Source organism: Ictalurus furcatus, chromosome 17 (assembly GCF_023375685.1).
Source record: "Ictalurus furcatus strain D&B chromosome 17, Billie_1.0, whole genome shotgun sequence".
Classification (NCBI taxonomy): Eukaryota; Metazoa; Chordata; class Actinopteri; order Siluriformes; family Ictaluridae; genus Ictalurus; species Ictalurus furcatus.
This window is the reverse complement of record NC_071271.1, coordinates 10,607,305-10,622,068: the sequence shown is the minus strand read 5'-3', so window position 1 is coordinate 10,622,068 and position 14,764 is coordinate 10,607,305. Positions and strand designations below refer to the sequence as shown.

The 14,764-nt window shown below is 41.2% G+C and overlaps 1 protein-coding gene across 1 annotated transcript in view; it reads left to right on the top strand.

Annotated features, from left to right (window-relative positions):
• The window catches only part of ulk2 (unc-51 like autophagy activating kinase 2), a 36,535-nt gene that overhangs the window by 6,374 nt on the left and 15,397 nt on the right, over nucleotides 1-14,764 (top strand). Inside the window, exons 2-13 of the mRNA XM_053646726.1 lie at nucleotides 258-350; nucleotides 472-513; nucleotides 9,487-9,519; nucleotides 10,984-11,020; nucleotides 12,334-12,507; nucleotides 12,691-12,764; nucleotides 12,866-12,967; nucleotides 13,212-13,270; nucleotides 13,399-13,481; nucleotides 14,180-14,230; nucleotides 14,321-14,409; nucleotides 14,586-14,757. Coding sequence (XP_053502701.1) covers nucleotides 258-350; nucleotides 472-513; nucleotides 9,487-9,519; nucleotides 10,984-11,020; nucleotides 12,334-12,507; nucleotides 12,691-12,764; nucleotides 12,866-12,967; nucleotides 13,212-13,270; nucleotides 13,399-13,481; nucleotides 14,180-14,230; nucleotides 14,321-14,409; nucleotides 14,586-14,757 — 1,009 coding nt within the window. The remainder of the gene's footprint in view (nucleotides 1-257; nucleotides 351-471; nucleotides 514-9,486; nucleotides 9,520-10,983; nucleotides 11,021-12,333; nucleotides 12,508-12,690; nucleotides 12,765-12,865; nucleotides 12,968-13,211; nucleotides 13,271-13,398; nucleotides 13,482-14,179; nucleotides 14,231-14,320; nucleotides 14,410-14,585; nucleotides 14,758-14,764) is intronic.

Below are 14,764 nucleotides of genomic sequence, written 5' to 3'. Positions count from 1 at the left end.
AGATCAAAAGGTTTTTAAGATCATGAGAAACATTCCAGTCAAGTGTCTTTAAACTTTTGTTTAGAGACATCTAAAAATGTATAACAGGCCTCACTGAAGGACTTGTGAGTGTAGTTTGCCTGTGTGAATGAAAAAAAAGCTTAAATGAAATAATCTGCTCCATGTGATCGTTTCACTTGGTGTTTGTTTTCATTTCCTGTTAAGCACAGAAGTGTAATCAACGGCTTTCTCTCTTTTTCATATAAATCCGTTGTCAGAAGACAGATTGGGAGGTGGCCATCAAGAGCATTAACAAGAAGAACCTCTCCAAGTCTCAGATTCTGCTTGGGAAGGAGATAAAAATTTTGAAGGTGAGCTGCAGTTCAAGGTTACGTTACAGTCTCATCGTGTTCAGACTGTCCTGATCAGCATTTTTTGAAAAGCTCAACTGCTCGGGTTTCTTACCTACAATCTCTGATTTCTTCCCTCTAGGAACTGCAGCATGAGAACATCGTGGCTCTCTATGATGTCCAGGTAGGCAAACATCACATTTCAAGTTGTTTTGCTGTTCATTTACATTTCTGCATTTCTGCATATCTGTATAAAGGTGGCTACTAAGTTTCGCAACGCCTCTCTTGTGTGCTAAATGCTGTCTCTCCTCTCTGAATCACTCTGTATACATGGACAGCAGTAATCTAATTATTGACCTTATTCTGAATAAGACAATCAGTACGTTTACATGTTCAACAATAATCCAATATTAACCCGATTAAGACAATACTCTGATTAAGAAACTACCATGTAAACAGCGACTTCTGATTACCTTAATCCAACAATATTGTCTTATTCAGAATAAGGTCAATGATTAGATTATTGCTGTCCATGTAAATGTAGTCAGTGTTGTGATTAAGGTGTTTACATGAGTCACTTTTAGAATATTCCTTTCATGTTCCCGTTTTACATGTTATAGAACATAGATCGATTAACGGCACACGTCATTACGTCCCCACGCCACGCCGTTCGATGTCCCTCCAGAATTTCACGTATCAACATACAGTTCGTCTTTGTTATGGAACCATCTAAGTTTTAGATGTTTCATTTTTAATTTTACGGAAGCTTCAAGTGCAGTTAATTATTTGTCATGCTATACGTGCAAATAGACGACTGCTTGAAGCTGTGGACTGCGTCCCAAACTGCGTACTTACCTACTATATAGGAGCTGAGATACATATATTTCTCCTACTATATAGCAGGTAAGTACCTGGTTTCGGACACAGCCGTGCTCTCTTGTTTGCCGTCAAACGGTTGAGCACTGCCGTGTGTGATCGTGTCCTGTCGCAAAATGTGGTGAAAACTCCCACGCGATGTTAATAGTGTGATTAAGGTGTGTACATGTCTGTAATACACTTCGATAATGCGACTAAAACAGGAATACTCCACATGTCTTAATTCGATTTGTGTTTATTTCGAGTATGACTTTAGTCGGATTAATGTCATCAGAAATCGATGTTTACATGCTAGTTTCTTAATCAGAGTACTGTTTTAATCGGGTTAATATCAGATCATTGTTGTCCATGTAAACGTACTGACTTTGAATAACCAGAATGATACCACAGCACTGCTGAATCCTCGAATCTGAAGGTGTGGATTTATAAAACACTCTGACAGTAGTTCCAGCTGTAATATAAATGATGGGTTTGTACTGTATTAAAGTGCCGATTCGAATACGCTATTGTTACCATAGTAACTGCTCATTCACAGGGACTTGTATGGCGGATGCTGCATGTAATCTAAGTCTAATAATAACCAGATAAAATGGGGTTATTTCCAAATAACCTGTTTGCGTGTATATTTGGAAGGAGTCTCCAGTGGTACAGACAAAACGTTTTCCAACACAGGAGATTGTTTTTAATTTGCAGTCCATCATTATCATGACTACCAACTTGTGTTTTTATTGTCTTATTAACTTCGAGAGAGAGAGAGAAGACAGGGAACAACTGTTTATAGCTGCCGTAACATGACTTCTAACAGGAACTCACTTGTCTCGAGGACGTTCCAAAGCGCAATTTGTTGTTTGTTAATAAATAAAAAGTGCAATCATTGGCAGATTGATGTGGTGTAAGAGGAATAAAACACTGCAGTTAAAGAAAAAGGATCAACTTCGGCGTGGTAGCAGTAACTCCTCACATCCCACCCCGGCGTGGATTATTTTCCTATAACAGCATGCCATGTTGTGTTTTACTGCTTACATAGTGACCAACAAGCTTAGGATCATCTTACATGATACACCCTGGCTTCTCCTGACCTACATTTAAAGTTGTTTGGATGATAATGAATGCATTAATGACTGTTATGAAAGGACAATTCTACATACAGCAAATAGGGAAGACATTTTTATCCCTGGGGGCCTGTTTTTTTTTTTTTTTAAATCCCTTAAACAAAAGTCATTACTCTAAGGCTGAAAATAAGATTATACAATATACACCAGTTTATTATATTATTAGCAAGTGCCGAAGGTCAACCAATTCCATTAACTAGTTAACTAGCAAAATTTCCCCATCAGTGCCCTCACTCCCCTTCAGTTGCTCTACAATGGATTATTCTAGAAATGTTTAGGTTTTTTTGTGGTATGGTGTAGGATGGATGTGGATATGTGTCGCTCAACTGGCTCTAAGCCTCAGCTGAAAGATTCATGTGTGCACCGACGTCTAAGACTAGATGAATACGAGTGGATGCTGAGCAGCAGCCCGGGGTATAAAAGCCAGCACTGTGGGTTTAATTGGGCTCATCTGGATTCAGTAGCATGATGTCTTCTGGCTTTGAGGAGAAAGTAGACCCAGATTTCCACACACACACACACACACACACACACACACACACACACACACTCAGGAGAGGAAAGTTGTTCCCTGCTCATCCAACATAACGTCCTTTATGTAACACTCCCACTCCCGAACAGCAGTGCTGACAAACAGTGGCCCTTAAGCTATGCTTTTCATCCTTTAATGTAAGCATCAATCTTGTATTCCTCCATTAGGAAGACTTCCAAAACCCCTTTTGAAAGTTGCTGGAAGGCAGATTTTGTTTTGGCGTGAGAAATAGCGTGGCTGTGACGTGTTCTTGCCGTGCCAGCTGACTGGTTTTAACGCTTTCCCTCCACATTGGAAATGGAGAAGTGGGGCTCCTGCAACGACTCGCAGCAGTTCATTAGTTGTTTGTCAGGATGCCACGTGCTGTGATATTCGGCCGGGAGCTATAAATACACATGCTCTGTCAACTGACAGACGCTGTTAAAAGAGCAGTGTCGGTTAGTACGAGTAAATAACGAGCACTGATCGTTTTATTGAAAGTAATCGTTTCATGGGAAATACTAACCAGCGGTGTAATACATACTGCAAATTCTTTTTGCAGTCTTGGTTTATTTAAACCTGCATTCGAATGCATTATATTAAGTTTTAGTATTTGATGCACAAAGACAAAGGTGTAATACTGGGGACCAGGGAAGCACCAGGAAGTCTCACTGTGCTTTGAAAGAGCTCTGTTATGTCCGTTCTTTGCTACTGATTTGTTCAGAGCTCATTTATGCTATGATTTATTGTATGACCCCTGTCATTGAGAGATCAGGATTAACCATCTTCTCCTCCCAGAGATGCTTTATTAAAGGTCTCCATCTTATTGCACATTAATTCCCCTTTAGATTCGACTAATATAAACCACTTGTCCGTTTATATTCGAGTGTGAACACTAAACCTGCTCCAGAGTTCCTGAAATCAACGTATTTCTGTTATTAGGCAATGTGAATGAGCAGCTATAATAATGGTTAAGTCTAAGTGAATATGCAACAAAAAAACCCAAACACATTTCTATATCTATGATACAGGTTAGCTCAGAGTTGATATTTAAGAGCTAATGGTACCGTTCCCTGCTCAGGTTTTTTTTTTTTTTTTCTGAATGGGGCTGTCTGTGCAGCGGACTTAATTATAGCCCTGTAGTAAGAGCTGTATAGCTCCTATCAAAGCTCTGCACGGTGTGGAGGGGGCTTGATGCTCTGTAATAACAGGAACAGGGCACTGACTTCCTATATTAAGCCTACATATTCCTCCTAATAGCTATATTTTTGTGTCTGAACCCCATAATGTGTGGATGGACTGTTCACCTCACAGGAATACTGTGTGATTGATTAAAGCAGTGATCGAGATGAAATAACGACACACGGGACTGATAAAGCGGGAGGGATCTAAGGATAAGGAAAGAAAGCGAGAGGATCAGATTTAGTTTATTGTGAATTCGAACAGTCGCTGTCGTCCTATCGACTCATCAAACCGGAACCTGAAGTTCCTGTTGTGGAACACAGTGTCTCGTGTGTATGGGTCTGCCTTGTTATTTTCTCTCCAGTTCTTGGAAAGCAGTGGGAGGGGTTTGTATGAACAAACACGCTGTGGGGTGGGGGGAAAAAAATAAGGAGCAGGAGGGGCTTGTGCTTTTCAGGAATGTTACAAAGCCACATAGTTTAACACGATCTGATGTCAGTCATGTCATGCCTTTATCTCTTTGTTGTGATTCCTTCCCTGAAACTGCTTGCTGAAAATCACAGTGTAGGCTGTGTGTGTGTGTGTGTGTGTGTGTGTGTGTGTGTGTGTGTGTGTGCATACATACACACACACATATATATACATATATATATATATATATATATATATATGTATGTATATATATATGTATGTGTGTGCGTGTGTGTGTATGTATGTGTGTGTGTGTGTGTGTGTGTGTGTGTATATGTGTTTATTGGCTCCATGTGGGAAGGTGAGATGAAGGCACAGGGTTTGAGATGTATATGTGTGTGTGTATAAGCATGAAAGATCTAGTCCTAGCTCAGTTCAGCTGTACCTGCTGCTTGTGTTGTGGTCAACAGCTCATCTTGTGAATTCATCCAAACTTTAAGCTCAAAGGTTCTTCCCTTTATGATGATCTAAAAAGTTTTATAACTAGAAGTTATGTTTATGTATATTACAGCACTTAAATCCGATCGATCCAAAGGTGTTGAGTAATGTTCTACAACAACATGGGAACAGCAGTACTGTTGGCTGTAATTCAAATCACAGGTTTATATTCCATCCGAACACGTTATTGTTTCTGTAGGAACAACTCGTTCACAGGGACTTGGATGCACCACAGTAACGTGCACACACTTTAAACAAACCTGCAAAGCACCCAATGGTGACATTTTTCTGAAAGGAGAATTCCACCACAGCAGAGTCTTCAGGACAGATGGTTTCTCAGCAACTTGACAAGCTGCATTTTTCTTTTGTCTTCTTAAATTATTGGCTAAATATAGAGAATCTTCTCTTCTTCTGTGGATGTTAATACAAACATTAAAAAGCACATTGGCAGATTACTGCTGTATAAAGGTACGTTCACACACAACGATTTAATCGCTGCAAGTTGCCAGTTACTGCACTACGAAGTAGCCAGTAGGCGTTCCTACTACTGGTTGCCATAGTAACATGTATCAGTGGGTGGTGCAATTGGCATTCCACTTTTGACAACAAACCAGTTTTCTTGCAGCTAAAATGAAACATTCTGGATGGAGAGCGTTTGTATATCAAATTCGCCAGTGCAGGTCTCCAGATGGCGACTAAAACGGTCGCCAATGCGACTAACTTTTTAATTTTGCGACCATGTTTTTTCTGCCAGTGGCCACCGTTACCCACAGACAAAATTGAAAAACAAATTAAATAGAAATGACCATATATGTTGTTGTGTTTGGCTACTGAACTGTCATCTCCTCTTGCGCCTGCGTCTACCTGCCGTATCGCGTGAACTCCTGTATGGTTTCCAATAAATAAACTCTGCACTCTTGTTCTGCAGTGGTTGAAGCGTCCGCTGTATAGATGAACAGAAACAGGTGTAACGTCACGTTTATCGGGTTAAAAAGTTGGAAGTATTAACTTTATTAAAGGTGTTTAATTTAGTTTGATGTGGTTTAGTTTGTTGAATTTATCCATTATATGTAGGCTAGCTAACTGCGTAGTTAACTAACGTTAGCGAGCTGACAAGAAAACGAAATGCGCAAATGAAAAATATCAGACTTTTCCTCATTCCCTGCCCATCCAAACCCTGCCTCCTCTACATCAGATGCCGATGATGTTGAGACCAACTCGACCAGTGAAAGCTCTCAAGTGAGATTTGAGCCATGCCAGCCCGTTTCAATCGGTGTGCAATCTTTTACAGGTGATGACAGCCAAGGAAAATGTACTGCACCTTTTGTGCTTAAGCAGGACAACATATTGCTGGTAAAACAGAGTTCATTACGGGTTCGAGTCATTTTAAAAAAAGAACCTGTGAAGAAGCATGGTGACAGTAAAAAACATAAGAACGCCAGGGATTGTGTCATTGCTAGCTCTGCCCCGCGTGCCACCCCAATCGTGAAAGCAGTGCAACGTGCTAGTGATAAAGTTGCAGAAAAAGAGATGAGGGAATTGAAAATAAAGTTCAACGCAGCCTACATGACTCTGAGCCTGAATAAGCAGGAAACAACTAATTGTACATAGTTGAATAAAAAGTGAAAAAAGAAACAAATAACTGGACATTTATGTATTTACGGTAATATGATTCAATATGATATACTGAACATTGCACAATTTATTTATGTAAAGAATACATTGTGTAAACTATGGGAGGCAGAGTAAGCAAAAGCAGACAGTACAGAGGGGAAAGAAAAGGCAGTGTGAGATAGCTGTTTAACAATGATATCATCATATGTCATATGACCTCAATATTTTTTGGCTCCTGAAAATTTGATTTGGCGCCTAAATATTTTGGGTTTAGGAGTCAATGTCTCCTAGATTTTTTTTTTTTTTTTGCCTGGAGCCCTGCAGTGTTTATATGCATCATATCCTACGAGATGAAGGAGAAGAAGTGTGTGATTTTTGATATCGCGGCCATCTATCTTCCCGGAAGCGTAAGCGACAGACTGGCTGGGGTCCATGAAATAGTTCGGACTCGCAGGCAGCATGGCGAATCACGGATCACGTGCGCTCTTCTGTCTTCACTTCCCATTGGCAGTTGCCGCACCAAGTCGCTCCAAATTTGCATAAAGTGATTTGTCGTACCACTGGACATGCCCACATCTAGTTGCCAGCAGTCGCTGACGCTCATGTCACCGGAAGTCGCCAGTTCTCCATGAAAATGAACGGTCTCCGGTCGCTTTGTCGCTGCGAGTGGATGTATGTGTGAATGCACCTTAATAGGAATAAAACGCTTTGGGACTGTTCTTGGAAAATACTATTTGGGGGTGGAAATAGTGACTCTACTTTACTTCAGGCTGCATCTAAATACTCAACAAAACGTTTTTATTCCTTACATCCGCCCTCACTCTTAGTAACACACTATATGGCCAAAAGTAGGTGGACACCTGACTATCACATCCGTATGTGGGCCTTCCACAAAGTTGGAAGCACACAGTTGTCTAGTTGTCTTTGGATGCTGTAGCAATACAGTTTCCCTTCTCTGGAACTAAGAGGCACAAGCATGTTCCAGCACAACAATGCCCCTGTACACAAAGCGAGGTCCATGAAGACATGGTGTCCTGCACAGCACCCTGAACTCAACCCCACGGAACAGCTTTGGGATGAACTGGAGTGCTGACTGCACCTCAGACCTTCTCACCCAACACCAGTGCCTGACCTCTCTAATGTTCTTGTGGATGAAAGTGGGCAAATCCCCACAGCCATGCTCTGAAATCTAGTGGAAAGCCTTCCCAGAACTCTGGAGGTTATTAAAACAGCAAAGGCTCAACCAACACTAGATTAATGCCAATGGTTTTGCAATGGGATATTCAACAGGCACATATGAGTGGACATTGATCAAAAAAAGATTATGTCTTGAAAAGCTTCCAAGATTGTGGTTTTTACACAAACTTGTACTACAAATGTGTGAGAAAATACAATGCATTTGGCTTGGTTTGTTGATCCTCACCTTACAATTATCTAAGAGATTATAAGGGTACAGGAAATGAACTGATCTGTTCTGTATATCAGATGGAGGTTCCTGCAGTCTTGTTTGTTTATATAATAATACTGTAGCTCCTACCACTTTGAGTCCTAGTCACACATCATTTATAAGGCAGGGTACCAAGAGCAGTCTCTTGCCAATTTAAATTGAAGAAATGCCTGGGAGATCACGGCTGTGTGTGTGTGTGTGTGTGTGGTTTTGGACGTACTGCTGTTTGTTTTTAATATTTTTTCCAACCCACACTTGATCACAAGGTGCTATCAGGCATATCACACCAAACCTTATGCGTGTCTGCTGTCTGAAAGCACTTGGCAGGCATGCTGAGGAGTCCAGAATGAAAAGTTAGGCAGTTCCACATTATACTCATATCAGGCAATCTGTCTCTGTCCAGCTCTGTCCAGATGTGAACTGATTAGGCATACAGTATTTACCCAGCTCTTCTCTGTTTCCCATTGCCACTAGTTGCTCCTAAAAACTCCGTATGCAATCGCTGACGGCTGTAATGTACAGTCAGTTATTGATTGTCCCATGTTTCCCTGGTCAAGTGTTAATCCCAGCCCATGTTGCATTACTGGAACCACAGTGGGATTGGAGCAGGAAGGACACTCAGTCTCGTCATCAGTGTGAGGAAGAATGGGGGAGGACGGACCAAACCATTTAGACTCCCATAATGAGAATAATGGCCTTTTTTTCCTCTCTGTCTCTCTCTGCTGATGAGATGAATAGTGGGCTGTACTGTATAGGTACTGTTGCCCTCTTTGACTGAGCCAAATGAATAGTCTCGAGTTCAGCTTCGGCATGCAAATGTGTGTGAGAAAATCAGCCTGTGTGAGAGAGTTAATAAGATTTCTGGGGAGGAGCTAAAGCCAAGATGGCAGCAAGAGCACTGATTGCTGGTCCTGTAAAAAAAAACCCCAACTCTTTACTATATATTTGTTCCACACACACAACCCCATCACATTTCCCTGTATAATGGACGACCAGATCGGAGTATAAATGGAAACAATACAGTTTCTAAATCAAACTGAGTAATCACTGTAGGAAAGGTAGAAATCGGTGATCATATAGTATGATATTCACATTCATATACATTTACATATACATATCCCAGCATCAACCACAGTCCTTTGGCTTTGAATTGTGTCATGCATTCAACCGTTTAAGCTTAATAAATTCAGTCAGGTTTCTCAGTGGAACATTTAAAAGTAGGCCATAGTGACGATGTGTTTGAGATGTTGATACCTAAACCTCTATGTTCTTGTGATAGCTACTGTATCATAATATGGATTTTGACCCTTGGCCAAACTTCAGGCCTGCGATCATCAACACAATAGGGTCAGAAACAGTGTGTTTATGGTAACACTATCCCTGGTTTTAATTTATTTCCTGTTCCTGCTCTCCCTTTGTATGCACCACTAAATGTGTCTGGGCAAAGGTAAATAATGTCTGATTAACAAATAGAGGTATAAAATGTTGTCTTCTGTTTTCTTCCAGGAAATGCCGAATTTTGTTTTTCTTGTAATGGAGGTGAGTTATTTTTATTCACCTATTTTTTATTTATTTATTTTTTAAAATTTATTTATTTTTAATTTTGTCTGTCTTCTTTTGCTCATGTCCTTGATGTTTATATCAAACCTAGTCACATGGCCCAGTGACTGGTGTTGCTCAACACGGGAACGGGGTTGAAGGAAAAACAAACTAAAAATACTATTCCAGAGAAGCCTATTCTGAAAAACAAATTCATCGGCTTTGATATCAGCTCTGTCCTGCTGATAAAATAAACGAGTGGCCACCTGATTCATGTTTATTGGAACAGTCGGTATGAGTAATGAGTTGAGGGTTTGGTTAAAGTGGTGGTTGCAGGTAGATGTTTATGTTCTAATCTCCAGATGAATGAATGTTTATCAGACTTTATATCACAGTGCTGTTTAATTCTTGAATTCCGACTGTTCAGAAAAGTGTTGATATTTTTTAATTTTCTAGCACAGCTCTGACAGTAATGCCGTATTATTATAGTAACACGTTATTGTCTTGATGTTAAAAATACAAGGACATGTATGGTGGAAGCTTCACATAAACTAAGCTTAATAATAAACAGATAAAAAACAGCAACATGTTTATATAACATTAATGCAAGGAGTCATGAGTGTCAGCATCTTGTATCTGCCAGTAAGTTTTCCGCCATAGGAAAGTCTTCAGGATACAGGTTGTTGTGTTTAACATAACAAGCTGCATTTTTTGGGTGTTTTGGAGAAAAAAAAAAAAAAACAAGACGTAAGTTATAATCAGAACTAGTTTGTTACATTAACATTAAGATTAAACAACATTAAACTATAAATGGTTACAACGACAACAATAAAAAAAATCATAATCAGTTTTTATTGTTTTTTCATAGTTTGTAGTGGTATAAGAGGAACAACACACTTCAGGATGTGCTGCTGTTGGAAAACAGTGAATTTTGGGATGGGCTCCACACTGTGTCGGGTTGCATCTCACCACCCCGACGCTGACTGTTCTCTTATAACAGCACGCCGCCAAGTGTTTTATCCCTATTTAGCCTAGCTAATTCTGTATTGCTGACAAGTCAATCTTATTAAACAAAGACCATTAAGAGCAGTCTGATCAGCATGTAATTTGAGTAGCTACTATGAGTAGCCTTTTATGGGGGGAAAAAAAACTAGAGTACACTTCATAAAAACCTTTTTGCAGTGTACAGTGCTGTTGTGTATGGAGAACTCGGTATGCATATCCTTTCTTCTCCTTACACTCTTCCTGTCATAAGGAGTTTAACTGCCCCTGCATGAAGGAAGCTGTAACATTGCATCACTTCAGATCAGATTAATTGACTATCATTATGTCTGCCTTGTTCTCTCCCGACCCCGCCTCCATATTTCTAAATCCTTGTCTCGCCGCACTAATGTCTGTGATTTTGTGTTCTTTATATACTGATACACACTGAGAATCCGAATGTTTTTCTTGTGTCTGTTACAGTTTTGTAATGGAGGAGATCTGGCAGACTATTTGCAAGGTAAGCGCTTCAAATGAATATTGCTTGTAGCCTCAGAGGTTTCACCTTTTGGTAGCATTGATAAAGGTTATATGCTGTTCTGAGTGTACTATATATTATATACAGTCTGTCCAAAAAATCTCCATGCCAGCTTCTCAGTTGGTCCGTGACCCTTCCTGTCTTTTTGAATTTGTTAAAGTTTGACAGCAGTGTTGTGTGTGTGTGTATGTGTGTGTGTGACGTGTTTGCCATTTTTCCTGTTAAAGTCCATTGCAACTTTTTGTCCAGTCTTCTTTTGTCAGAGGCGTTCTTAAAGGCTATAAAAAATTTTGGAAGGCATTTTTGCAACAAAAAAAGTGTGAATTTCCCCCTATATATGGAGACTTTTGGGACTGTGTGCCGTGCTAATGCATGTGCAGAACAGGCATGACCCCCAGCAGTCAGTCCTAAAGGTCATCTAACGGTGACGTGCGTCTCGCTCAGAGATACCAGCTGCCAACATTAAGATGTCTATTTATAGCTCATCATGCTTTACTCGCACTCTAAATATTAATTGGGTTATTTGATTTGTTTTCTGTTTCTCAGTAATCAGTGTGATGTTTATTGTCCAAAGTTGCCTTAGTACCGTTTTTTGAACAGGGCATCTTTCAATAAGTCATGTTGTCTGTGACATGAGTCGAGCTGACGCCTTGTTTTGATGAGTCAGGTGACCTCCACCGAGCTCCTAAAGAGTTTGTTTGTGTGACCGTGCTCAAGATAAGGATCAGCTGAACTCTAGCCTCAGTGCTGCATGTGATTAGAGTTCATTATCACTACGTAACAGTTTTGTCCAGGTAAATGCTATGACGTCAGATGGCATGGCGCAGCATATCGCAGCCTTGCACGCTCCCTCCTGCGAATTATGCAACCGTTCCCCAGTTACCGCAATCCTCGACTGTGGGATTTGTTTGTGATCAAACACTCGTAGCAGGATACGCCGTGATTATTGTTGCATTTGTATAGCGAGTAGACCAGAGGGAATCGAATCCTCTTAACAGCTCAGTGTTTTAGCAATGTTTTGCTCTAAGAAGGGACCAACAACCAAATCAGTGCTGTGCGATACTGCATCTCGCACAGCAGTCGCACTAATGTCAGCAAAATATACGATCATCACGCTAGATATTAACGGACATTAAACGCTACTGGTTATATTTGTGGGTATGTTGTGTATAGCTGTAGCAGGCGTACATGTTTCATCAGCTGTCAGAGCAAGGGGATGTGGATGTTGTGATGTATGTGCGTGTGTGTGTGTGGAAAATGGCTTTCTCAGCACCAGTGCCTCTCTGTTGTTCCAGCTAAGGGCACTTTGCGGGAGGACACCCTGAGGGTCTTTCTCCAGCAGATAGCAGCAGCAATGCGCATACTCAACAGCAAGGGTATCATCCACCGTGACCTCAAACCCCAGAACATCCTCCTGTCCTACACCGGCCGCAAGAAATCCAGCGTCAGCGGCATCCGCATTAAAATCGGTAATTGGATACGCCTCGCATATACTACACTACTACACTGTGCATATATATAGTAGCTAGGCTGTAATAATAGCTAGACGTATTAAATAGGGCATCATTTCTTTCTGTAAAACTCATAATGTGAAGACAGTGGTGTTATTAATCGACACAGATATATTAACGGGCAGTTTTTGTGCTCTCCAGCTGATTTTGGCTTCGCACGATATCTGCAAAGTAACATGATGGCAGCCACTCTGTGCGGTTCGCCTATGTACATGGTGAGCACCCTCAGGTGTCTTAAGAACACCTCACTGCCGCTTGACACGTTGACATATTGTTTGTGTTGGTCCATTGATTATGTCCATGTTCTCCCTTCCAGGCTCCAGAAGTAATAATGTCCCAGAACTATGATGCCAAAGCAGACCTGTGGAGCATCGGGACTGTTATTTATCAGTGTCTGGTGGGGAAGCCACCCTTTCAGGTCAGTCTAATGAGAGATATGTGTCAGTCAGTTGTATTTCCTGAAACAAGGGTCTGTTGTCTTTCTTAGTAGCACTCTTAAAAACCACATTCTCATTTCAAGTCATCGTGGTACTGATGATTTGCTGTCATTCCGCCAAACGCCTGGCAGCTGCAAGTCTTTTCCACTATTGTTGCGGTAATACTGTAGTGTTACGCCATTTATGTACTGTACTAGTATCCGCTTTCTGCTCCGTTTCCCACAGGCAAACAGTCCACAGGACCTGAGGATGTTCTATGAGAAAAACAAGACGCTGGTGCCAAAGTAAGAAGCAGCATTACTCACGGGGCTGTTACTGGACTAGATGCAACTCGTAACACTCAAAGCTAGAATAGCTGTAATACGGCTTCTATTTACATCATAACTAAAGAGCTCTTCCTTTCTGCTTTCAGCATCCCAAGGGAAACATCTCCTCCCCTTGCTGATCTGCTGCTGGGTTTACTACAAAGGAACCAGAAGGACCGGATGGATTTCGGTCAGTTGGGCTGTGATGAATGTGTCGATTATTATTGTTAACTTTATTGTGCGTTATTTCAATATCTAGGTTCATTTCCATCTTTTTTTTGTGGAATCCAGGAACTTTTTCAGGAACTCAGTAGCTTTAGCCATCTTTAGACCCGATCTTGGTTCACAGGCCGCATTTCCTAAAAGCATTTAATTTCCTTCAAGCTTCATAGAATGACCGAGACTCTTCCGAAAACATTTGAAAAACTTTAACTGTTTAGCTAACGAGGAATTACCAAAGCTTGTTTTATGCCAGACGCAGAACTGTATGACTGGTAAATTGGAGCGTTTCAGTGCACCTTTTTGCTTTTACACAAATTCAAAATGTTGTGAATTTTGTGCATGCTTTTAATGACATCATGGAAAAAACAAAAGACTTGAAGTGTGAGGAAATTGCTGTCTGTAGATAAGATACTGTTAAGATCACATTTAAAACAACGGAGAACAATGCAACATCAGTCTTGACCTCCTTTATGTCCACTGTGTTGTGTGTCGTGCCACGTAATATATATGTATATATCTTTATATCTCTCGTGATCCTGGTCCCCACAGTGTAGTGGAAACTCAAAATCAGGAGGAACTGATCCAGGAAATGTGTCATTCTTGTTTAGAAGGTTTGGAAACGCATGGTGTTTACTCACTGCACTCTGCTCTCTTTACTCCTTGTAGACACATTCTTCAGCCATCCCTTCCTGGATCAAACGTCGAACATCAAAAAATGTGAGAACAATGATCTCGTAGTTATGTGTTTTAGAGCCAGAGAGCTGTCGATCTGATAACTAAGCGAGAGCTTGCGCTCTTTTCTCTCAGCTTGCCCTGTGCCAGTGCCTGCATGCCCTATCTCAGTGTCGGAGAGCACTTGCGGCAGCTCGCCCTCCTGCCGTTACGTCTCACCTCCGGTAAGTTAATCGCTTTCATCCCATCGAAACTATCATGCCACTGCAGCTGTTCTGCACTGTTACTGTACGTGAATACCTTCATATTATGATGCACGAGAGGATTAACAGTGTCATCGCTGACTCGACTCCAGGTAATCCGTTATTATTTCCCTCCCCTGTCTCGTTCTTTGCTGCAGTCGTTGCCGGACATGCAGACCCTGCCTGAAGACGTGCTCTCGTCTCCACCTCTCGGCCCTCCCAACTACCTGCAGCTGTCTAAAGAGTCTGGCGGCAGCACCAGCAGCAAGAACTCATCCTGCGATACAGACGACTTTGTGCTGGTGCCGCACCTCTCTGGAGAACAGTCCTGTGAGTT